Source organism: Glycine max, chromosome 6 (assembly GCF_000004515.6).
Source record: "Glycine max cultivar Williams 82 chromosome 6, Glycine_max_v4.0, whole genome shotgun sequence".
NCBI lineage: Eukaryota > Viridiplantae > Streptophyta > Magnoliopsida > Fabales > Fabaceae > Glycine > Glycine max.
In genome coordinates, this window is record NC_038242.2 from 210,597 (window position 1) to 235,291 (window position 24,695).

Sequence of the window (24,695 nt, forward strand, 5' to 3'; positions counted from 1 at the left end):
TTAAACATTTGTTGTTGTTAAAAAAATAAACAATCAATATTACATGTATACGTATAACAAATTATAAACTTACTGAAATATTAATTTTTTTTTTGTTTTTATCAAATGAGATTACTTTACTTATTCATTTTAAAGGAGATAAATTTATTAGAAACATTTGTACGTATTTATGCAACACCCTTTGTTGTGGCAAAAAATCATTTCAGATCTATTTTATTTGCTAAATAAATAAAAACATGGCAACAAAAACTTATTGTGTCATGTTTAATGAGCCAAAACAAGGAATAAGAGGTTAACCTCAAAAAATAAAAAATAAAACCTAAAATACACTTGTATTCTTCATTTCTTTTTTCAATTTAGTTTGCTAGATTTAAAAAATTCTACTTTCATGCCTCAAAGTATCTTTGTTAGACCAAATTAATTTTTTCTATTAATTATGTTAATTTTGGCTAATATGACAAATGCTTATTTGATGCGAGAACTCTTATAAGTTATTATATCACCAAGTTGACCAAGTTAACTTACAAAATAATTGATTTGACCTAACAAAAATAACTTAAGGAATTAACATTATTTTTTTCAACTTAAAATACCAAAATACCAAAATATAAGAGACCAAAAGTGTATTTTATCCCAATTAATATTATAGTCAAATCAAAACAAAAAAAATAATACAAGCATTAAATAAAATAATATAATGCATTTAATATGATAATTGTCAAATTCAATTTCTTTAAATTGTAAAAGTCAAGTTAAAGAGTAGTAGTACTTTCGGTCTTTTTTTTTATAAGAAACAAGTTATAGTTTAAAATACACTATTATTTGTTTCTTATAAAAAAGGATTAAAGGTAATAATAATCATGATAAAAGAATCATCAATATTAAGATGATAATAAAATTCATGCACATATAACATTTTATAAAATTGTTGAATATTGTTTTCTTGATTTACTCATCAACAATTACATCTAATCACCTTAAAGAAACTCAAAATAATTAAAAGAGTTTAAATTCGATTCAAATATATTAGCTTTCACGCTTGGTTACCTAACGTTTAGTTTGGGCTTGACATGCACTTTTTTAATGAATATTCTTATTCTTATATCAATAATAAATGATACTTTTCGGATTTTTCAAAAAAGTTTAACCTAAATATTAAAAAAAAACTTATTTAGAGATGTTAAAAGCACCATAGAATATAGTAGGAAAAAAAAAAGCACCATAGAAAATGTTTAAAAGTATGGAAAAACATAATAAATAAAAAAAAACAACATTTCAAGGAATATCAAAAATAAATTTTCAAAACTTATAACATAACAATATTGTTTGTCGGTCACACAAATAACAATGAAACAAGTTTACCTATCTTCATCCCCGTCTCCACAAAAGGTGGGACAAGTTTAGGTGTATAAAAGACGAAAGTGAAAAAATAAAACTCAACCCATTTCCACCGAATTTTATTGGGTTTGAAAAAACCCGCAGAAAATCCATCTCACATTTTAAAAAAATTCTGCTTATACTTTGATTAAAAATTTAATTATATTTTAATTCAATCATTATATAATTTAATAAAAATAAATAATGTAAACATATTTAAGAATTGAATATATTTATAACTAAATGTATAATTTTTAATTTTATTATAATTAGTAACACAATTATAATTATTTATTTAACTATTAAAATAATTACTTTATATATTAATAATTATAAACAATAAAATATGAAACTAATTATATAATTAATAATTACATATAATTTATACAATAATATAATTATATAACTATATTATTAAAATTATAAAAATATATGTAACAGAATGGAACGGAAAGTGACATACCCAAATCCAATCCTGACCCTACTTCCCAAGTTAGAAAGAATCCAACCCCCACCTAGGTCAAAGCAAGTTTTTTCCGTGAAAATGAGGGTGGGTCGGATGGCTACCCATGAGTTTAATTTTTATAGGCATGCCTGTTACAAACTCACAACTAGTATTCATTCAGGAACGGATTGCAAATACAACATGTGGAATTATTTGTTTAGGAAACATCACAATGATCTTGCCTCAGTCAAATTCTAGCATATTTGGATTTTAGTTGGAAACCATGAAAAGTTATCATAGGCAAATTTTTACCAAACCATAGCCTGGATCTTTTCCAACTACAATCCAGAAACACGAATATGCAGTAGTTGTAAGCACTTCCTCTTCATCCCTCAGAGCCCAGAGGCAAAGGTCCTTCACTTACCAGTCAGTTACCACATTTGACCTCTTCTTGCTGTGCTCATGGAATGGTGGGAATAAACATTTACTTAGTTATTCAATTGTTGTGCATGCACTTGATTATGAAATGATAGTGTGCCCTTTGTACTTAGCACATGCCTCAGACCAGTGTGCAGTTGCATTTCGCACACCATCATTAGGATCATTCCCAAGTAGATGCTTTGGCCTTAGAGCCACAAAGGATGTGAGTTACTCTCTTATCTTTGCATGGGCTGTTTTAAACTATGCGCAAGCTTTTTATGACTGAGCTAAGTGCAAGATTTTAGGTAGATAAAAGTGTGTGGTGGAAGTCATCTTTTTCCTGTTTTTTTGGTTGAGTGCAAATTTTCCCTACTCCTTAAGCAAACAGTGGTTCCTTAAAACATATTATCTAAAACTGCATTCTTCCAGCTAAGAGGAAAGTGATTTATCAACATCTAGTTGCTTTGATGTAATGCCATGGAACTGCGAGTCCCTAATAGGTTGTTCCTGAAACAAAATCATATCTCATGAATCTACTTTGCAGTGAAAACTGAAGTGCAAATTAGAACTTAGTCACGTAAGTGCATACCATAGCTTTTGGCGTTCTGAAAGTGAGCAGTCCTTGAAGCTGCAAACACAAACCAGCAGAAGCTAATTTATCTTGGATTTAAAAATAGTAAGCTATATAGTTTCAAAATGTAAGCCATAACCAACTAGTAACTACCGGTCTTTGCATGCTGTGCTGCATTTCATAATGTGAACCACGGCTTGGCATGGAATGCAATTGCCCCTGAATATTGAAACAAAATGAGATCCATAAAGATCTCGGAAAAAAGAGCCTAGGAAAAAGTACATGCGCCCTACCAGCCCAAGAATGGCCAGTTGACTACCATAATAGCAATCACGCATGACAGAAACTGAGTTCAGCTGCGACTTTTAAAGTACAAAAAACAATTAATTTATACAATATCCAACTATAAAAAAAAGTACAGAGAAGAAAAGAGAATACATCTCCAAGCACATTCCGTTGAGCCCCATAATAGACATCAAGAGTCGAAGCTCTAGAATCCAAGTCCTGTGTGAGAACAAAAACTTATCTTATGTACCCAAAAGAATAAAATAGAAATTAATGGAGAATGAACATTTAAGAAAACTGAAAGTGTTTAAGTACTATAATTAGATACTTTTCGGGACAATCATGGGCACAGAAATACTACATACCACAGTTTGAATGTCCTGCTGAGAAATGTAACAGTTATCAAAGTTGTGTGCTCTTGTATTTCTCTGTTCCTGCACATAAAATACCACTGATGATCCTACAAAGTATGAGTGATATGAGTTCAAAGCTTTATCCATGCAAGACAAGGCTAAAAAAGTAATAAGTAACAAACCCTCTTTTGGAAATCGTCCAGCATCTTGATATTGATTCTTTCTGGATCAGAGCATTCCTGTAATATACAAAATCTGTTTAAGAAGGCCCATCACTTACTACAAGTCAAAACAAGTTCTAGCAAGACCATATTAGTTGATCATCAACTAACCCTTTTATTAAATGACTTCCTTTTCTTAGTAGGCTTTGCCCTGTGGCAACCATCATTTTTCTCTTCAACATCAAAACCATTAAGAACCAACTTGTTGGACTCTAAAGTGCTTCTAGCAAAATTGTTTGCATTCACACAGTGTTTATAGATTTCTTCCAAGGCCTGGGATGCAACACGGTAAGTATCTTCAGATAAAGATCCAATTTCACTTAATATAATGGCCTGCCTACAAAGGTCATTAAAACGTTGAACTCGATGAGCAGTCCTGGTAATAACATCACCAACAAATTGATTGGCCTTTGCATCTTTCATCCATCGTTTTAAAATATAATGGGATGGAATGTTGGTTATGCCAGACTTTTGAAGGACAAGTATTGCATGTCTACATAGAAAACCTTTGTATTGAAACAAACAACATGAACAACTGACATACAAATCTGCTTCCTTCCAAGAAACAATAAATTTCTTCTGCTCCTCAAAATCATCAACAAGAAATGTTACATTTGCCCTTTTCTCTGTTTCCTTCTGGAGATGGCAAGACATCATTCCCAATATTTCCAACTGAAATTTTCTAAATATGGCATCTGTATAAATTGTAGATAGCTGCTTCTCAAAAGGTGATAAAGACCTTAATGCAGGTTGCTTTTGTTTTGTTTCAAAGTCAGCTTTGGCTTCCATGTCAAAACTGTCTATAGAGAAAACTTTATACTGTTCAATAAACTCCTTAAAGGTAGAATCAACACAGATATACTTGTCGAAGGATGATGATATACTTTCATACCTTACAGTTGTTGACAATCCAGCCAAAGAAATGTCCTGCATAAATGTAGGCACCCACTTTTTACGATCTTCATACAATGACTGAACCCATTCATCATTCTTTAGTTCAAATCTATTAATCAATTTCCACCATCTCTTTTCAAACTGCTCATCTGAACAGGAATGATGAATGCATTTGTCAAATTTTCCCATAAAATTATTATTTTGATCTATGATATAATCCAAGTTCTTGGTGATTTTACATAAAATATGTGATAGACAGAAACAATGACGCTTATCTGGAAACACTTCCATAACAGCTTCTTTCAAGAATTGCTCTTGGTCTGTAATAATAACCTTGGGAGGTAGGTTACTCATTGCTTTAAGCCATGCTCGCATTAACCATATAAAAGCTGAAACAGTCTCCTCCCCAACCAGTGCACATCCAAGTAAAATGTACTGGAAGTGATGGTTGACTCCGACAAAAGGAACAAAAGGAATTTTATATTTGTTTCTCAGGTAAAAAGTGTCAATCAACACAATATCATGGAAGTTTTGATAATCAAGTCTTCCTTTTGAGTCAACCCAAAATACAGTTCTCAAGTGTCTATTCTGATCCAAGTCTATTGCATAGAAAAAGTTGGGATTTTTACACTGCATAGAGACAAAGTATTCAATCATTGACTGCACATCTCCCTCCTCTAGAGCCAATTGCATACCCTTCTTCTGAGAAGCTACAATACTTGTTTGTTTGCTACCCCTGAAAAAATCATCAGGACAGATCCCATGATTGTGCTCTTTTACAAAATTGTATATGATCCAGTTACCATCTTGCTTCTTCTTAATATGGATACCAGCCTTACAGCCTGTCTTTTTACATGGTCGTGGATTAACCACTGTACCAGACTCACGCTTACTTCCAAATCTGGAACAAGCAATTTTAATATCAATAAATTTACCAGACTTTTTTGAGCGTCGGCTGGCTTTTATTGTGATGCCAAATCCCACTGAACGAGCATATTCTCTGTAGAACGAATAGGCAGCCTCCTTTGATTCAAATTCCAATCCATTCTGTGGTTCTTTAAAGGGAAATTTATCAATAGCATCCACTTGATTGGAATTCAAATCTACCTGATCCTGGCAACAGAAAGCATTTTCACTTAAAACTTTCTTAGAGTGTTCAGTCATTGACGAAGGATTGATGCTTTGCTCCTCAAGGTATATATCACATGCTGTATCTGTAACATCATTTCCACTAGATCCACTCTTAAGCATCTCATGCTCACATATAGGTAGCTCCAGATCAATTTCCATGGATGACACGGGACATTAACAAATGGAGAAGCTTCTATCATTAAATCTGAAATGGAGAGAAAAATACAATCTTATTGAGACGAGATACAAGCACGAACTGTTGTGTAATGAAGACATAAAACATTTGGAATGATCATATTTAACACAAAATAATGAAGAAGACAGAAGCACAGAACACTTCAGCATATGTGAAATTTAAAGATTCCATACTGAACAAATTAAATATTTAAATTTTATATTACAAATTAGATCATGACTATAAATTCCATATTTAATTATAACTGATTTTCCATATTGATATTTGATTCTATATATTCGTAAATTGATTTCAACAACATAAAACTTAAACCTAATATTTTTACTAACAAAACAAAAATAAATAAATCATATCTGAATGGAAGAATAATTAAGCAATAAACAATTTGTCCTTCCATTAAGGAATTTGAAATAACTTCAACATACAAGAAACTTGACTACAAAAATAAAAACTAGGTCTGCAATTAATCAATTGATAGGTCCAGCCTCAAGCCTTGAGGGAAAAAATGAAATAAAAAACATAAAATGAAGGAAAATGGACAGAAAGCAAGCAGTAGAAATCAGTATATCAAGGGAGATTATTGCACAAGAAGGGTGCTAGACATTGGAGTCTTGATACATGGCGATAAAATTCTATTCCCTAAGTTTCTACATGTACGAAGAAGCGAAACTGTTTATACTCAATTCTGTGCTGGAACTTCTAGTGGTGTCCAAAGTTTCTGAAACTTCTGGTAACTACATTAAGAAAAAAGGAATTCTTGGGAAATGTACTAATTCTAGTTTTGAAAACATTAACTACTCAAATGACTAATAAAGTCAGTAAGCCAACAACTACTTCATTAATTAATTTTGACAGGAAAGAAAGACAATGGCATCATAAGAGTAGCAGGACTCCAAGTCACAGTCAATAATCCGAATGTGAGCATATGAATGAATTACTTGAAAAACTAATAATAAAGAATAAGCGAATCATTCAGTAAGCAAAAATTTGGTACCCTCTCATCTCATGTCAATATCAAGAAAGCCATTTACTCCAGATTCAATAATAAAGCGAGTAAAAGCAAGTTATGAAGAAAGAAAAGCAATCGTAAATTCGTAATTAAAAGAAGAGAAAGGATGAAAAATCGAAGGGAAGGAAATTGAAGCAAAGTACCGAAACTGAGTTGTTGACGAAACCGCCATTGCGCAGAAGATGCTTTGCTCTCTCTCTCTCTTGTTTATTTGTTTCTTTTAAAGACGATTTTAGTATAGAAGTTTTTTTTTAAATAAAAATCTCATTTGAACACATTCATTTTAGTATTTCTAATTTTTGGAATTTAGTTTTTAATTTAAAAAAGGTTTTAATTCTTAAAAAAATCTCAAATCATTAAGTCTTAATATAATAAAAGTATTATTAAACCGTTAGGAATTAAGGTTATAGATTATCTAACCTTGACTATTGAAAAAAAAGAAAAGAAAAGAAAATAAAAAATTACTTGGAGTCTTATACAAAGAAAACGTATGAAACTAGAATAAAATATATTTTTGTACTCATAAATATAAAAATATTTAGATTTAATTCTGTAAAATTTTGAGTAATGTTTTCATCCTAACAACATTAAAATCTGATATTTTTTTTAGCTTGATTAATTTTATACCTACGTCACTCCCTCCTTGGTCTCATTATTGACCGTGGGAGTGGATGATTTATGTTAAAAATCGTCATGGAATACAGAAAAAATCAACACAATTTTTTAAACTCGTCTTCTTCTTCGAACCCCATCAAGCAACACAGTGGGAGACAGCACCTTCGCCGCCTCGCCGACGCAATTGAACATTATCAAATCCAGCAAAAACAACACAGAAAATCTCCAGAAACAATAACAAAGACAGAAAATCGCCGGCGCAACCCAGATCTCGGATCCGCTACCCATCACCATCCCAAAACCCCCACCACCCACCTCTTAAACCAACAACCGCGCCGCCGCGGCCGTTTCGATCTTAGCAAGGACGAAGAGGAAGGATTCGTCCTCAAAAACTCAACCACAATTTTTGAATGCGAGGAAGTTTCTCGAAACAGAGAAAAAAAAAACGAAGAGAAACGGCAACGATTTTGTGCGATGTTGATATTGCTGCAGTTGCGACGCGGAGGTTGTCGAACGCCGGCGGCGGCGAGAAATCGTGATCGTAGCAGCACAAAAAGAACCGAATGACATACGGGTGACCACAAATATCTTTTGATGGGTTTACTTGAAGAAGGTTGTCTTAGGCACGGTTTTGCGATTTGTGCTTCTCTTATCAATGAATCTGGCAACAGCAAGGGTGCCCTTTTGGATATCAGAACCTCTCAAAGCACCCAAGTTACCTAGCATCCTACAAGAAATTATTAAATCTTTGAATTAGAGTTTAATTAATGTTTCTGATGTAGCAAGAATCAAGAATGAGTGCTTCAAGTTTCGATTGCTTTTTTTTTTTTCTTAATCTAAAAATCTTTAATTTCATTGTTTTTATTCTTTCGTTTCAATATTTTACGCTGGCAAAAGCAAGTTGAATAACAAGACATAATCAAACCAGACTGAAGTAGAGCACTTGCGTTCGAAGAAGATGAAGAATGGTTTAAAAATTGTGATAGTTTTATTTTTCATTTTGTTGTGGCTTTTAAATCCTAGAAATTTTTTCTGAAATTTACATTAAAAATTATAGGTTAAGTCCAAGCCAAAAAATAAAAGATTTTTATTTATGAGAACAAAAAATTATTAAAATTTTTACAGAAATTAAATTTGAATATTTTCATATTTAAAAAATAAAAAATATATTTTAACCTTGAATCTATTCAACATAAAAATATTAGTATCTCTCACTTTATAATTATTTCGTATAAATACGTCTCAAAAGTATACTTTAAACCTAAAGAACAACTTGGGATCCCTAAAAGTTTAAGCTAGGTTATTTTAATCATTGAATTTTTTATTTATGAAAATGTCATTGAAAGTGTAATCTATCATAAACTATAATCCTTATTTTAACACTAATTACTTATGTTTAATAGACAAACTTATGAAACATGTTAAGTGTTCCACAAGTTACTTATGTGGCTAATAAGTACACAAATCTCTCTGTTCAATAACTAAATTGATGGAGCATGATAAAAAACGAATTTAACTGTAAACAAAAAATTGATAGGTGGTGGATATTTAGATACCCGTTTTTACATTACAAAAAAGCCTTCAAGTACTAGTTAAATCCTAACACATTTTGTTTTTCCTTTCTTACTAGTTTCATTGACAATAAAACGAGTGAATGTGGAAAACGAGTTGATGCTTGCATTTTGCAAACTACGACAGGTAAAAATGCACCTAATAACTAGCTTAGGTAACAGTCAATCTTCCATTTCATACTTTAAAGAAGTAGATAATTAATGTAAGTCATGCTTTTGCTACAACATGTGTTGCAAAGTGCAAATCACCTTCTGCGAATGTTACTAATAAGCCAACTATGGATCAGCAAGTTGCTCTTAATAAGGTGGTTTGGGATGAGAGAAGTAGTTAAGCAGCTGCTAGCTCACTCAAATTAATACAGTATGTTTCAGCAGTCGAGTTGAGAGCAACCTCTCCAAGTACTAACTCAACTTTCTACTTCACCAGCTAATAAGCCGAAGGCACATCATGTAGTGGGTGACCCTTCTGATTTCTTTCCATTATTTTGCGTGCAAGGGATACTTGCTTGCCAACCACAAAGATAAATGCCTTGCCCACTCCCTTGGCACCTCTGGCTGTTCTTCCAACCCGTCGTACATATTCACTTGGATCACGTGGGAAGTCAAAGAGTATGACATGATCCACTCTTGCAAAATCTATTCCCCGTGATGCTCTGTGACACGTTACCATAATGACTTATTTTCAACAGATCATCATCAAACCAGTGAAAATTAACTTAAATATAAAACTTCAGAAAGGCAAGCCAAAATTAAAAAGTTAAGACATATAATACCTGTCGGTGCAAACCATAAACTGGGAGACTCCTTTTGATGGAGAACGTGTAAACTCTTCCATACTAGCAAGCCGTGATTCTTGTGTCATGGCAGCATGGAATGGTAGAACTTGCACGCAATTTCCTTTTCTATCAAAACGCTTTAATAAATTTTCAACTTTTCTGCAGGTTTCAATCTGCAATTTTTTTTTTTGGAGAATTACACCAAAATAAAAGGACAAATGCTGCATAGAAAATTGAAAATATAAAAAATAAGTCTCAAAGGTAAGAATGTGGAATACTTTGTTGCAGAACACAATAGTTCTTGGGACAGGACTTTCCTCCACAAGCTGCAGAAGTGCAGTTTTCTTGTTCAAAAATGCTGTATCAGGAGTTTTTTCTTGTCCATCTTCTCCACTGCAATCTACTATAATCTGAACAAATGAGAAGATAATCATCACACCTAGGTACATGGAAACTGATGATTCAAAAGAGAAAAACTTGCACAGAATTCAGTTACATAACAAATATTGATTTGCATTATAGTGGTCTAAGAATATAATAAAGCACCAAAATATCCCTTGCACGCTAAGAATATATAATGCATGTGTGTGCCGTACCAGTTTTATATCTGTTACAAGCTATTGTATGAAGTTTGTGAATAAAATATCATTCAATTTAAATCTCATGTAGGAGACAGTGGTTATGTTTCCCATACTTTGTCGGCAAATACATGGACTGAGTTTTACTGTATTCAGTCAGCATATTCAGCCATGCTGTCTTCTATCCAAGAAAAATGAAATAGAAGGAAAAGGAAGTTACAGCTGAAACCTGACCTCTTGAAGGCGAGAACTTATTCGGTGCATGCCAGGCCCCATAATCATTTCACAATCAGGAAAAACTTCAACCAATTTGGTGTAAACATTTTTAGGTAAAGTTGCAGTCACAAATAAATACTGTGTGTCAACTGGTGATGAATTGATCAAGGATTGAAGAGCCACTTCGAAGTCCTCATCACCAAAGAGTATATCTACCTCATCCAACACAGCACTGCAACAAATTATTGTTGTTAAGATAAATTTCACAGTCGGTGTGGGTGGATAAAATATCCTAAAAGGAGACAACCACAGTGAGGAAGGAAAGAGCATGGAAGTCAGGTACTTTTTTTATTCATTTAACAGGAAAATGATACAAGATATTTGAATGGACATATATCCACACCACAGCAGCTAACATTTATCCCAATGTTCAGATTCATGCAAAGTGTTAATCTTAGGTACTAAGGGAATTGCATTTATATGTAGTTAATTCTGAAATGTATATAAATATATGACCGAATGCATTTTCACTCCAGCAATTCATCTAGTCTAAAACGGACTCCTCTAAAATGAAGAAACATATAAAGTGAGAAAGGGAGAGTGAATTTACTGTTGATTTGGATCAAAGAACCTTGATTTTTACAGTCCTCTTTCTAGAGTAGCCATATTCTTATTCCTGATATGATATCAGTGCAGTTTCAACATCAATTTCCACATTTTGGATACTTCATGTCATGCCATAATGACAGCAGATCAATCAGCAACAGAGATCAATTTTGTAGCACACATCAAATGAGCAATAAAAATTATGTGCTTGTATATAATCTACGTCATACTATTTGAGTCAGAGATTAAAGATTTGTCTCCAGCAACTAGACCAAGAAACTCCAAGAACCAATTTAGAACAAGTTACACTAGCTTGTATTTCATTGTTGTGCATGGTGTCAACAAACTGATAAAATAGTAATGGAAATTAGTTTCATGACTGCTTGTGTAATGATAAAACAGAAAACCAGTGTATAAATTTGTAATGGTAGTAACTTAATTGAATAAAAGAAAAAGACGGCGAGGTTTACCATCTTAGATTTGTTAAATGCAAGAAGCCTTGATTGATGAGGAACAGAAAACGGCCAGGTGTAGCTATTAAGACATCAACTCCCTGCTGTAAATTTTCCAGTTGAGTTTTTTGTCGAAAACCACCGGTGACAACCATAGACTTGAATGGAACGCCAGATTTAGACAAGGAGCGACAATTATCTAAGACCTGAGAAGCCAACTCAGCAGTTGGTGCAAGAACAAGGACTCTAGGACTAGGAGCTTGTGAAGAGGATTTACTAATAATTCCTTCAAGCTCTTGTTGTCTAAGGCGCTGAATGATAGGAGCCAGATAAGCAAATGTCTTACCAGAACCACTCTGGTCAGCAATGACACAAGTCTTTCCACTAATAACAGGTGTGAATGCCATGGCCTGTACATGGGAAGGCCGGCTAAACAAGAGTTTTTGGAGGGATTCAATCATATACTCACTGCACCCTATTTCTTTAAAGGACTTGAGGCTGAAAAACTTGGTGTCGCTCACCGATTTGCTTTGTGCCGGTGGAGTATAATTGGGAATCATATCCCATCTTTCTCCTCCTCGTGTACGAGACTGAGAGCGTCGGGGTCTAGGGGTGGCTACATAATCATCATCATCTTCAAGGTGAACGGGGCGTCTATGGCTTTGGTCCTTTCCTCTTCTGTGGACCAGGAGAGTCTTCACTTTCTGGGCCTTGAGTCTTCCGAAACTTGAGAATGGAGAACCGTTATCCGTGTTATTGGTTGAGGTTGTGTCATTTGCAGAAACACAAAGAAGGTGTCTGTGTCTGGTCGCAGCAGAACGATTCAGGAACAAATTCGAAGGAACAAGCTGCCCAACCACCATTTCTCTGCTCTTCGCTCGTTGCAGCTTCCCAAGATAAGTTTCGTTTCAACCCGCCTCCAATTCTTTTAGTTCTAGGCCCAATATCAAAATTTTATTCCAATCAAGACAGCTATTTTTATTAAAATTTCAACTCAAATAAACTCATTTCAACTATTTCATAAACTCACTCTCAAGTTACAATAATCATAAAAAAAAATATTCTAAAGTTATCATAGTGTAACACATAACAATGGGAGTCTTTTCCCAACTAATAATAATTGATATAAGTGATTGCAATATGTATTTTTTAATCAAATGGTTTAAGTTTGAATCTTAGTTAACCCTTAAATATAAAATAAATCATATTAAAAGAAAAATATTTATCTTATATGCACTCATATTTTTCAACAAAAATTAATTACAAATAATTTCATACCAATTCCATGGATAGAAAAAAAACAAAGTAAGAGTGGCTTCCCTTTAAAACGACTATTTCTTGTTCTTGAGTACATAACTTAAACTTTCTAGTGTTTGCAAGTTGTCACTTTGCTATTCGACAACCATGAAGCTCTGCCACTGTAAATTGAGTAGAATTCAAATGTAGGAATAAAATAAAAGTTGATAAAAGCATTTCATGCTATTCTGTCAAATTTCTATATTATATTCCTCCCTTTATTTAGACTTGCAAGTCCAAATAAGAAAAAAAAAATCACCTGCATATTTATTAATCTTATCGTTCCATCAAAATAATAAAAGAAAAACTTCATTCTACACAATAGTCAAACAAAAGTGTGATAATTGAATTTGATATCAATTAATTTCATTCTTTCTTCATTTCATTGTTACCCATCCATAAATATCCAAACATCGCCGGACGACAAAACAGAAGCCCCACGGATGAAAGGCACAAACATGATATATATACTCTATGATAATTAACCTTGAAAAGTTTATTATAGTTCGTGTTATATCAAATATTTCAGTTTAAATTTATTTTTAAACAACAAAAAAACGTCATACCCCGGCTCTATTATGAAAGCTACTATTTGTAAGATACAGAATAAATCTTTAAATACAATTCCTGAATGAGCGACACCCCAATTTACACATACACAGGCGAGGTTGATATTCTGAATCTGATTTTCAAGATACATATATTAGTAATGAGTTTGACAAAACAAGTCACAAAAACACAAACAATAAGTAGCTGAGCATCAAAGTGTTCTTAAAGCATTCAGCAAATCCACGATCATCCAAAAACTTTATTAAACAATCCAAGCCAACCATCATGTGGTGAAACTAGGATTAGCACTGTGCATTTGGCGACGAAGTTCTCCAAGGAAGTCCTGTTGTGACACAGAAGAGGAAGCACTTGTAGCTGGGGCCATAATCTGATGAGATGATAAGGGGGAGGAGAAGGAGATTACCTGTTGAGGGGGTCTGAACGGAGTCCATCCTGATGTCCCACTCGAATACATAACTGGCTTTTCTGAAACGTCAAAGTAGCAAGAAAAAATTAAAAAGCTTTGTACCAGCAATACAGAACACACGCCCATGCTTAACAGTTCATATGCAGCACATAATTTATTATTGCTAGCCTTTACCAAAGCCGTCCATGATATCAATCCTCCATGCGATAGATGCTCACAGAAGTGAGAAAAATGGTTAAACAAGAGATCCCAACATAGAGACAAAAATAGTCAACACTGCTGCATATAGAACGATGCTTCAATGAAAGAATGATGATATCCATCACTTAATTGAGTTTTCAGCTTGAAATACGTCAAAGCACTTGGACTACTAAGTATAAATGAGAATCATGAATAAAAGACTGAATTACTGATACTGCATGTGGTTGAGATGCTGACCTACCCAAAAAAATTAAACACTATTTACACTAATTAGTGTATAAGGTAAGAAGAACATCTTTTAGTTACTTGATTAGAGTCAACAGAACTCTCATAGGCATCTCAATTATACAATAGACCACTCCTAACATATCTAATCATCAATTACTCATGAATGACACAAGATTAATCCAATTAGTAATTAACAACTTTAATTAGGTGCTTTAAAATCACCAGACTATGCATATTAATTACATGCGCAGGAACTTTGGTTATATGATAGAAGAAATTATCAGAAAGGAAGATAAAGTCAAATAAGTTGTCCAGTTTCCAGCTTATAATGAAGTTAAAAATATATGTTTTTCTCCCTTTTCCATTTGTAGTTTAATATAAGTGCAATTACACTTACAAGAAACTGCTAGCCAAACATGCAAAAATATTTGGCCTACAGTAGTCAGTCTGAATCACTTCATATTCATAGTTTCACTGATGACCTCAAATTAAGTCGCTAAGAAATGGCGATTTAAGTCTGAGTTTCATCATCGTCAAGTTAAATACTATAAAAAAGATGCCATTTTTTATGGTTGTGAAGTCAAATACTATAAAAAAGATGTTATTTTTCATGGTTGTGCACTAACCAGATGAATCTTTGGGATTATTGTAGGATTGTAGTGCAGCTGTCCAACCTGAAACAGAAATTTATGGTCAACAAAGATAACCAAGGATATGGACAAAACATACTAGGCTTGTAAGTAAATGAACAAACTCCAGCCTCCCCCACCCATCCCTTCCTCTTTGCAATCCAATAAATTTAAATTCTGTTTGGTGCAGAGCTGAATAGTTAAAATACTGAGGACAATAGAACCTCTAATGAAAACAAAAGGCATGCAACCACTTAGTTAATTATTCACTAACTGCTCCTGACTATAATTGCCCAACACCGTATTGAGGGTCTAACAGAAACTAACTCAATGGAATGCAAACGAACACTTTTCGAATCCAACAAGAATAGATGAGCAAAAACCATATTAGACAAAACTAGAAGTTGGCCTTAGGCATCCTCATTCAACCAAAAAGCTCAATGAAGCCATCATGATCCATATGCCCCAAAAATCTGCACGTCAAAACTATGCTTACTAATTCAAACTGATTGTCATTTGTCATTTGTCATAGACAGACTCACGGTAATGTTCTAATAAGAAAACCTAGAAATCATCAGAATGAAAGAATATGTAATTGCTCAATATATGCAAGTAATCTCAAGCAAAGTTTGGGATATACTTACGATCATTAAGCAGCTGGGCAGCTGCACTACAACTACACCCTTCTAAAGCTATTAATCTTGAATAGTGATTCTCATTAAGAAGATTACTGCTACCAGCATCTCCGTGATCTGGAATGTGAACACTTCTTGAATAAGCAACTTGATTCTTTTCTAAGTCATTCCCGATACTGTTTGTCCGATCAAGCCGATCTACATAAGTCAATAAAAGACAACCAACTTATAGAAAAAAAAATCACTTGCAACAAGAGCAAGTATAAAGACTTCCTCTCAACTTCAATAGTTTAACCATATATTTTTTGCAAATCTGATGGCTAAGAGTAACTGACAGTAATTCTTATGATATTTCTTTTAACTTCTTTCCCATAAGACAGTTCCTGAAGGCTGAAACCAACACTGTTATTAGTCTGTTGTCAACAGGGATGGATCTAGGGGGGACGAGGGGTGATGCCTTGAAATATGCCCCCCAAAGTCAAACTGATTCAATTTATGTTTATCCTTTTCAAAAACCATTTCTATCTATTAGATTTTTCATGTAAGTAAACTTTTTTGTTAAATTGACAATATTTTGATATACAGAAGAAAATCATTAATGCCTAAAGAAATACTAAAAATTAAGATATATAAAGTAAGAGTTTAAAAGGAGTAAACAGGTCTTAAATCTGTTTTGTTTCTGTTAAGTTGTATAAACTCGTAACTATATGCAAATGTAGGGCGTGCAAAACTAACTTCATTATGTTGTGTCTGACTCACCCCTGCAGTTTGTCCCAGTTTCAATGTCTCACCTTGTCATTAAACTTGAGTCGTGATTTTTTGACACCCACAAATATAAAACACCTAGTTGACACCCTTATTTTCTCTCTATCTCTCTGTTCCTATCTATTGAAAAAAACACAAGTTTCACATTGACTAGATATAAGACCAAAATAAAATATAATCAATATATTAGTAGAGAGCAACCCTCACCCTATGAGCTAACTTATGAGGTTGAGTTAGATCCAAATCCACATTTTAAGATAATATTAGAACCTATCCTAGATCCATTAAATGAACCACCTACCATGTTTTCCACGCACCAAACCCAAAAGTGTTGGGCGTGAGGAGGTGCATTGAGAAAAATTCAAGTCCCACATTCTAAGACTATCAAATCATATCACTATCATACCTATACTACTTTCTCTCGAAAGGTGTCAACTACCATTGGGTGTCAAAAACACTTTTTTCTTTAAACTTTGTCATACTTCCTCTTGTGATTCATTCCATCATCATATAACCAACCTATTCCTTTTATATCCTTTTTCAAAATGTGTGAGAGGTGTATGTATGAAGGGGGGAAAAAAGGTGCTGTTTTTTTATTGTTAATATGTCTTAAAAAAGATGGTTATATGAGGGAATAAAATTGAAACCAGGGGATGATAAATGAAATCAGGGCATATCCCAGACTAGGAACTAGATATAAGTTATCTACTTCCCATTCTATAAACAAAAGATAAGCACGGTAAGAAAAGTAGCTGAGCTACAGCAAATAGAATTTGCAACCGAAACCTGACTTGCGCAATTAATAAGGGCTCAACTTCAAAAGTAAATAAAGCACATCATACTCATGAGCTATATTTCTTTGACATAACTAAATACCCATTTGGAAAAATGAAATTTTTGGCAGTGGACAGAGCAGGTGATTCAAACATCTAAAAACAAATAAATTGGATGAAAATAAGGAGTGAACTGACCAGATGATTTGCGCCTGTTGGCAGAACGGTTCCTGCAAAAGAAAGAATGGGAAGAATTAGGAATTGAAAAAATATAAATATAAATATAAAAGAAAATACATTACCTCTGGTTGGGAGGAGCATAGCGCTTCACCACTGGGGCCGATTCCGTTGGCGGAGGAGCCTGAAGATTCTCCAGCATGTTTCTGTAACTACTTCTGCTTCTTCTTCTTCGACAGAAGAGAAGAGAAAGAGAAAGAGAAGAGTTGAATTCCAATTCAGAGAGAGAGAGAGAAAGCGCATCCTCTTTCCCTTTTATCTTATCATACCATAATCAATCAATCAATCAATTCAATTGAGCCGTAGCTGGGTCGGGTATTCGGGTCGCTCCGCATCAAGCGAGTGACACGCCATTCACTGCTCACTGCCCGCTTATATTACTTGGAAATTATTCAAGTGTGTTAATAATTTATTGTGTTTATGAGTTTAACTATTCAATTAAAAAAATAATAATTTATAATTAAATGATAATAAATTAAACTCATGAATAAAAAAAGTCCATGGAATCTGAATATTAGTGAGTCTTGAAGTAAGTAATTTGGAGAGGGAAAAACGCAACCTAGCGGCAGCGGAAGGGTGGCGCGTGAGAGAGATGGAGGAAGGTAAAGAATGGAGCGTGAAAGAGAAGAACGAAACTACGACGCGACCATCCCTAAAATCGGATGTTCCATTCAACAAATATGAACTATGGAAACACAAGGTCCCTTTCTATCTAATCACTTGTTTTTTTTCGATTCATAAATAAAACTTATTGGGTGCGATTCGCAGTTGAGGGACAATTGCTACAAAAGGGTGCGAGAGGACAGAACTCGCTTACTCTGGAAATTTAGATACAACCAACAGGTAAGTGGTAACTGATGAATTCATCATTTGTTGTTGTTATCATGATGATGACATGTTGGGTGGCAGGAGGAGGAGGACATCGTCAAGTGTGCATTCCAGGATATTGTATCTGATGAATTGAACAAAATCAAACGCACGGATGAGCTGTTATGGGAGTATGAAGGTCCTCACCAGGGTGAATGCCAAGACATTTTGTTAGAAATGCAAAGGATCTTTTATCAAGATCTCAATTCCCAATCAACCATACAAGGCAACCTACTTACTCTCAAATTTTCCATATTCCTCTCATTTAATATTATACATACATATATATATATATATATATATATATATATATATATATATATATCAATAAGTGAATCTCCCTGCAGATTTAGAATGTGATATTGAAACTTGGGAAGATGAAGTGGATGAGTACCTGGCTCGTGCAGTTTTTGAGCATATGCAGCTAAATGAAGATGAGGTATACTATTCAAAACATTACACTTTCCCAAGTTTTCTTCTAATTAGATATTGGCACCAGGCCACCAGCTCTTATTAACACCAGTATTAGGTTTTCATTCTGTATCTATAACTCTCTTCTGTCTCTGGATCATGAGCATGTTGTTTTCGCTGCCAATATCTGTATCTGTAATATAAACCAAAGCTCAAGTGTCCTATGGTCATTTCTGCATAATCAGTGACATTTCCACGTTGCATTGATTAGAGAACCAATATCCTTGATGATGTTTCAGCGGTGTGTTGCAAAAAATATGTACTTGTGGTGTTTTAATAGTATTTTCAACATAAAAGAATACAAAGTAAGCTTAAAAATTGGAGTTTTCATTTTTCATTTTTTATTTAATTGGAATAAAGTCTCTGATTTGATTGTGAAAATTGATAATAGGCTCATGGGAAAGAGATTTGGTGTCCTATATGTAAGCAAGGAGAGCTTAAAGACAGTCACAATCTTATACACTGCACTCGTTGTGAACTTCAACTAAACAAAGCTAGTGAGGTACTTATATTTACTCCCTTTGTTAACCTCCCAATGTCAACACACTTTCATATACCTTTATAAGTCAATCTCATATCACCAAAATTACTTGGAGTATAAGAACTGAAAATATCCATCTTGGATGCAAAATGTACCAAAGCACCACTCGAATCATAAAAAAATAGTCTAGTGTTTTTTGTAGGGGTATTTATGGGTTGAATTGGTTTGGATTTTCCCACTATTGGAGAACATGGAAGTGGTTTTTGTGTATTTATTCTTGAACTTGTTTGAGAATCAAGGGGCAATGATGCTATAGATTTGAGTAGCCTAGCTCTATATTAAAAATTCAATGCAGTGATATGGATTATACAAATGGATTGAATGTCAGACTGAAATAAACTTTATGCTTCTGGATCTAACTTCTATGCAGGAGAGAAATTCTCCAGCATAGATAGAGGATTGGCTACTTCCTTTTTTTCAAACTCCTATGCTAGACCATGTGAGGCATATGTGCAAGGGTGAGAGGGGGATTTAAATAGGATATTACAAACTCTTCTGTGTGGCATTAAGTGTGGGAACTGGGAAGCAATGTAGTAAAGTTGAAATTGCATGGGACATAAGTGGGTATTGGGTGGGGGGAAGAGAGACAAGAGAGGTCAGCAATTATTCAGTGAGGATTTGGGGGAGGTTTCAGGTCTCTTGAATGACTTGTAGTATCTTTTCTTTTCTTATGGAATTCTACAGAACCATCTCTGTAAGAATCCAAAGGAAAGAATGATTTTTTATCGGTGAACCCTAACTCCCAATTGCTATGCCAATATGGTAGCCGCTTTAGGCTAGGCTGAGGATAATGAGTGGTTTCCCTGGATATTCGATAGACTAGGGCTCTCCCTACTTTGTAAGAGTCTAATCCTTTCTTAAATGGTAAGATGATTTCTCTCTCAATCTCCTCTTTTTATTTGTAGGCAATATGCCTTATTTCTTCTACTATCTCAGCCAGCCCAACTAGCCTAAATCCCTCCCTCACTAATAGACACCTAATTAACTACTAATGGCTATCTATCAGTACTCGGCCCTAAAGTTTCACCTTGTTCTCTAGGTGAACAGTTTGTGGCTGCTGGAATGAAGTTCCATCGATGTACAATTGATTGAAGCATGATGTCCAAGCTATTTGTGCCTACAGCCCAAAAATAGCTCCCACTCCTCCCATGTCAAACACAATCTTTTTATTTGTTTATAGTAAGAGCAGTATACACCCGTGAGAAAAGATTGAGATATTTGAGTGTATCTCAGCTTTGTGATTTGGGTGAAATATAATATTTTGTAATCACCATTCACCACAATGATCGTTAATTGAATATATACGATAGTCATATCTGCATGTGGTTATAAGTTGTAAAAGCTGAATTACATTTGTTCTTACACTTTCGCTTTATTTACACAATTATTATCACACAATCTTTTTCTTCTGAGATTCAGCTTACTTTGGACTTTTTACGGGACCGGCTGGCTGAAGCCCACACAGAGCATCTTGATAAAGGTTGCAGATTGAAACCCAAATTTTGTATGAGGACAAAGTTTAATTTAACTGCACTGTACATTTCATGTGAAGGTTGTGATACATTTGAGGTTGTAATTTAACAGTTTCGTTATTATTTGTTATATAAATATCTGATCAGCGTATGTCAAAAAATTTCCCTATCTTGTTTTGCTTCATTTTAATATGCATGGGAAAAAGGTAATGTGCTGGTAGAAAAAAATATGTTGAACTTAGAAACTCTTGAGAATACAGAAATGGAAGTATCTCTCTTTAGATTTTTATAAAAATAAAAAGAACTCAACACTATTTACCATGTCAAAAAGTCTATAACTTTGCTCCATGCGACAGCAAGTTCCTTATTATTATTTGAAAATAATTCGTAATTTGTATATTGCTCGTCTCTTGGTCTTCCTAAAAAATCCTCCGAGTAATGCACCGGCTAATTTATTTTCCAGTCGCCGCCATTTAGCAGATTTTTTTTTTGCCCGGAATGTTTTTGTCTTGAAAAGTGAAAAACTTTCATTAACAGTGCAGAAGCTTCTGGCTTTGGACGTGAGCACCTGAGTTGGTTTTTATTTAATTGCTATGCATTATTGTAATGCTCTTTGTTTAGTATCCTATGTTACTTAAGTGATATTGTACATTTTCAATTAATGATACTTCGAAAAAGAAAGAAGAAAGAGATTTATAAAACTTGCAAACTGATGGTTGGGGAAATTTCGGAAGGCACTTGAGACGCACAGTTACAGTTCAACTACTCACTACTCAGACCCATAAATGGGAGAACCCTCGCTAAATAAACCAGTATGTAACTGTGCTGTGGCACTTGCTGATAATTGTCGTAAGAGGAACAGATATGCATACAATGTAACTTTAACTAATGATTTATGCAAACTTTGTTCAATTAATCTACAAGTAAAGCATACAGTCCATCCTTTGAAAGCTACAACAAACTTTGACATCATGTTCAGGTTCATCCGTCCAGTAAATAATAAGGTTCATCTATGTTCCCTAAAGAATATCAATATTGGATCACAGCTCAAAAATTAGTTCAATTTATCTAGCACAAAGACAATTCTCTATCTATTCCCACCCCGAAAGTGTGTAGTCCACAAAGATGTATACTGATATGTAATGCATTAGCAAAATGCATGCCTACATTAAAAACATAACATGTGAAACTAGAATGAGGAGTTAAACAATGAATTCGAATGCTTACAAGCTTCAAATTCAAGTAACTCACAGCTCAACATAATACACTGGATAGATACAGGATGCGAAAATGATACAGATCATAACGAAAGCAACTGCCATAACAATAATCTAAATTGACCTAAAAATTCACCCTCCGAAAATTAAATTTGCAACAAAACAAAATTTAACCATCAGATCTCCCTGAAAACCTTCTCAGCAGCGGCTATCGTCTTTTTTATGTCATCAGAAGTATGTGCCAAGCTGGTGAAGCCAGCCTCAAACTGGGAAGGTGCCAAATAGACACCTTCCGCCAGCATTCCCCAAAAGAACCTAGCAAACTTGGCCGTATCACTCTTTTTGGCATCTGCAAAATTATACACTGGTCCTTCTGTGAAGAAAAACCCAAACATCCCCCTTATATGCCCACCACATATTGCATGGCCTGCCCGCTTCCCAGCTTCGATGATGCCCTCAACAAGCTCACCAGTGATTTTGTCCAAGTACTCGTAAGTTCCTGGCTCCTTAATACGCTGCAGGGTCTCTATGCCTGCAGTCATGGCCAAAGGGTTCCCACTCAAGGTCCCAGCCTGATACATTGGGCCAGCTGGTGCCACCTTCTCCATAATATCCCTCCTCCCTCCATAAGCGCCTACCGGCAGACCTCCACCAATGATCTTTCCTAGAGTTGTTATATCTGGAGTTATGCCAAAATACTCTTGAGCACCTCCATATGACAAACGAAATCCAGTCATGACTTCATCAAACACAAGAAGGGTATTGTTCTCCTTGGTGATCTTGCGCAAGAAACTATGAAAATCAGGCTTAGGAACAATGAAACCAGCGTTTCCAACAACAGGTTCGAGGAAAACTGCGGCAATTTCTCCTTTGTTGGCCTCGAAGAGTTTCTCAATGGCCTCGGTGTCATTGTAGGGGGCTGTAAGGGTTTCAAAAGTGGCAGCTTTGGGGACACCGGGAGAATCAGGAAGTCCTAAGGTGGCAACTCCACTACCTGCCTTAACAAGAAAAGGATCAGCATGGCCATGGTAACAGCCCTCAAACTTGATGATCTTCTCTCTTCCGGTATAAGCACGGGCCAGACGGAGCGCACCCATGCAAGCTTCAGTGCCTGAATTGACAAACCGAACCATTTCAATGCTGGGGACGGCATCGATAACCAGCTCTGCCAAAGTGTTTTCCAGCAGACAGGGTGCACCAAAGCTGGTTCCTTTCTTCATGGTTTCACCCAGAGCTGCAAGCACCTGCGAATGTGTTCAATATAGAATTTAATTTTCACATTTGAGTACGACCCTATCTATCCATTTTAATGTTTTTCTATAGAGTATTTAGCATTTGAAGAATTACCTGATCATCAGCGTGACCAATGATTGCAGGACCCCAGGAACCAACGTAGTCAATGTACTCATTGCCATCGATATCCCACATACGAGACCCTTTGACTGAATCAATCACAATTGGTTGACCACCCACGGATTTGAAGGCACGAACTGGGGAGTTCACGCCTCCAGGCATCAGCTCCTAAAATCAAAATCAATTTCAATTTCCAAATAAATGAAAGGAGGAAAGACAAAGCTAAAGCGTACCTTGGCCGCAGCGAAAGCTTCCTCGGACTTGGTAAGAGTGAGTTTGTTATCGGTCTTGGGGTCGATAGATACGGCCATTGCGACGGTTCGTGATCGCGTGGAAGAGGAAAGAGACATCCCTAGAGTTAGCCTCGCTCCAGTGATAGCCGAAACAGCCATTTTCGGAATGAAGATGCGATCAGAGATCAGAGACGACAGATAAGACTCTCTCACTCTTCGTCAAATGAAATGCAAAACCTTACACTCTCGAGTTTCGCCTCATCCAACACACTCCTTTATCTCTCTCTCTCTCTCTCTATATATATACTGCCTCCTTTAAATTCATCATTTTCATTTTTATTTTATTTTTACATAAAATCAAGTTTTGCAATTTACAGAATTCAATTCAATTTTATTACTGTAACATAATTATGCTTATAATTTATTATAACATGCATGTGATTGGATAAGACATAATAATATAACTATACAGTATAATATTTTATGTGACATTATACATAAAAATTCTTACACTTACAAAATTCACTTTGTTATTTAACAAATATTTAAAGCAACTGGAATCTAATTTGTCATGAAGTATATACACATATGTTACTCAAATTTATTAAAATATTCTAAGATTGTTGTCTCTCAAAATGTTAAAGATACCTTTTCGGAAAAGAAAAAAAACGAGTTCATTTTTGAAAACACAAAAAAGACCACCCAAACGATATGCTTTTAAAATATTATGGATTACCTTTTGGAGCGTTCTGAATAAAAAAAGAAATTTTCACTAGATAAAACTTGATAAGTTGAAAGTTGAATTTACATAAAGGCTAACAATTGAAATATATATAGGTATAATATGACATTATGAAATGAAACTATTTTATATTAGAGCGAGAGAATTAAATCTTAACCCTATAATTAAATATAAACGGTTAAGAATTAATGTTATATAATCACTAAAAAAATCATGTGATTTTTTTTAAGAATTATGTGACTTTTTGGATATTAAATCTCAACTCTTCATTTATGATTATATGATCTAAATTTAATATTTTTACTCATAAGATATTTTTTTTCTCGTATATAAACTCAATTTA

General features: G+C 34.5%; 5 protein-coding genes across 15 annotated transcripts; 1 reads left to right on the forward strand and 4 right to left on the reverse strand.

Moving 5' to 3' along the window:
• Positions 1–1,974: 1,974 nt before the first annotated feature.
• On the reverse strand, positions 1,975–7,202 carry LOC100802811 (protein FAR1-RELATED SEQUENCE 2). Of its 8 annotated transcripts, none has more exons than XM_014777170.3 (9): positions 7,046–7,202; positions 3,784–5,902; positions 3,634–3,690; positions 3,464–3,532; positions 3,252–3,317; positions 3,107–3,169; positions 2,967–3,032; positions 2,832–2,870; positions 1,975–2,749 (listed from the first exon to the last, which is right to left on the reverse strand). In XM_014777170.3, the coding sequence occupies exons 2-9, from the start codon at positions 5,854–5,856 to the stop codon at positions 2,672–2,674; spliced, it is 2,511 nt and encodes an 836-aa protein (XP_014632656.1). In that variant the 5' UTR covers positions 5,857–5,902; positions 7,046–7,202; the 3' UTR covers positions 1,975–2,671. The 8 variants fall into 8 exon arrangements, 7 of the variants coding, with proteins under 7 accessions (XP_014632656.1, XP_006581090.1, XP_006581091.1 ...); XM_006581027.4 differs by having other exon boundaries at positions 3,107–3,175; XR_005891916.1 differs by having other exon boundaries at positions 2,716–2,749; positions 3,107–3,128.
• A 2,042-nt stretch (positions 7,203–9,244) lies between these two features.
• LOC100780849 (DEAD-box ATP-dependent RNA helicase 50) lies at positions 9,245–12,672 on the reverse strand. Of its 2 annotated transcripts, XM_003526838.4 has the most exons (5): positions 11,735–12,672; positions 10,677–10,890; positions 10,143–10,274; positions 9,862–10,037; positions 9,245–9,741 (listed from the first exon to the last, which is right to left on the reverse strand). In XM_003526838.4, exons 1-5 carry the CDS (start codon positions 12,577–12,579, stop codon positions 9,516–9,518), a joined length of 1,593 nt encoding a protein of 530 aa, XP_003526886.1. In that variant the 5' UTR covers positions 12,580–12,672; the 3' UTR covers positions 9,245–9,515. The 2 variants fall into 2 exon arrangements, with proteins under 2 accessions (XP_003526886.1, XP_040872139.1); XM_041016205.1 differs by having other exon boundaries at positions 9,862–10,274; positions 11,735–12,663.
• A 1,012-nt stretch (positions 12,673–13,684) lies between these two features.
• Positions 13,685–17,662, reverse strand: LOC100781926 (uncharacterized). 2 transcript variants are annotated; one of them, XM_003526840.5, is made up of 6 exons: positions 17,522–17,662; positions 17,418–17,449; positions 15,691–15,879; positions 15,044–15,091; positions 13,986–14,047; positions 13,685–13,904 (listed from the first exon to the last, which is right to left on the reverse strand). In XM_003526840.5, exons 1-6 carry the CDS (start codon positions 17,596–17,598, stop codon positions 13,845–13,847), a joined length of 468 nt encoding a protein of 155 aa, XP_003526888.1. In that variant the 5' UTR covers positions 17,599–17,662; the 3' UTR covers positions 13,685–13,844. The 2 variants fall into 2 exon arrangements, with proteins under 2 accessions (XP_003526888.1, XP_006581092.1); XM_006581029.4 differs by having other exon boundaries at positions 13,685–14,047.
• Positions 17,663–18,019: 357 nt separating this feature from the next.
• LOC100803333 (uncharacterized) lies at positions 18,020–20,986 on the forward strand. Of its 2 annotated transcripts, none has more exons than XM_006581030.4 (6): positions 18,020–18,156; positions 18,225–18,299; positions 18,366–18,549; positions 18,671–18,762; positions 19,186–19,296; positions 20,755–20,986. In XM_006581030.4, exons 1-6 carry the CDS (start codon positions 18,049–18,051, stop codon positions 20,914–20,916), a joined length of 732 nt encoding a protein of 243 aa, XP_006581093.1. In that variant the 5' UTR covers positions 18,020–18,048; the 3' UTR covers positions 20,917–20,986. The 2 variants fall into 2 exon arrangements, with proteins under 2 accessions (XP_006581093.1, XP_006581094.1); XM_006581031.4 differs by lacking the exon at positions 20,755–20,986 and adding an exon at positions 20,375–20,676.
• An 858-nt stretch (positions 20,987–21,844) lies between these two features.
• On the reverse strand, positions 21,845–23,834 carry GSA1 (glutamate 1-semialdehyde aminotransferase). Its single transcript, NM_001251114.1, has 3 exons — positions 23,611–23,834; positions 23,372–23,545; positions 21,845–23,268 (listed from the first exon to the last, which is right to left on the reverse strand). Exons 1-3 carry the CDS (start codon positions 23,767–23,769, stop codon positions 22,201–22,203), a joined length of 1,401 nt encoding a protein of 466 aa, NP_001238043.1. The 5' UTR covers positions 23,770–23,834; the 3' UTR covers positions 21,845–22,200.
• Between the last annotated feature and the right edge of the window lie 861 nt (positions 23,835–24,695).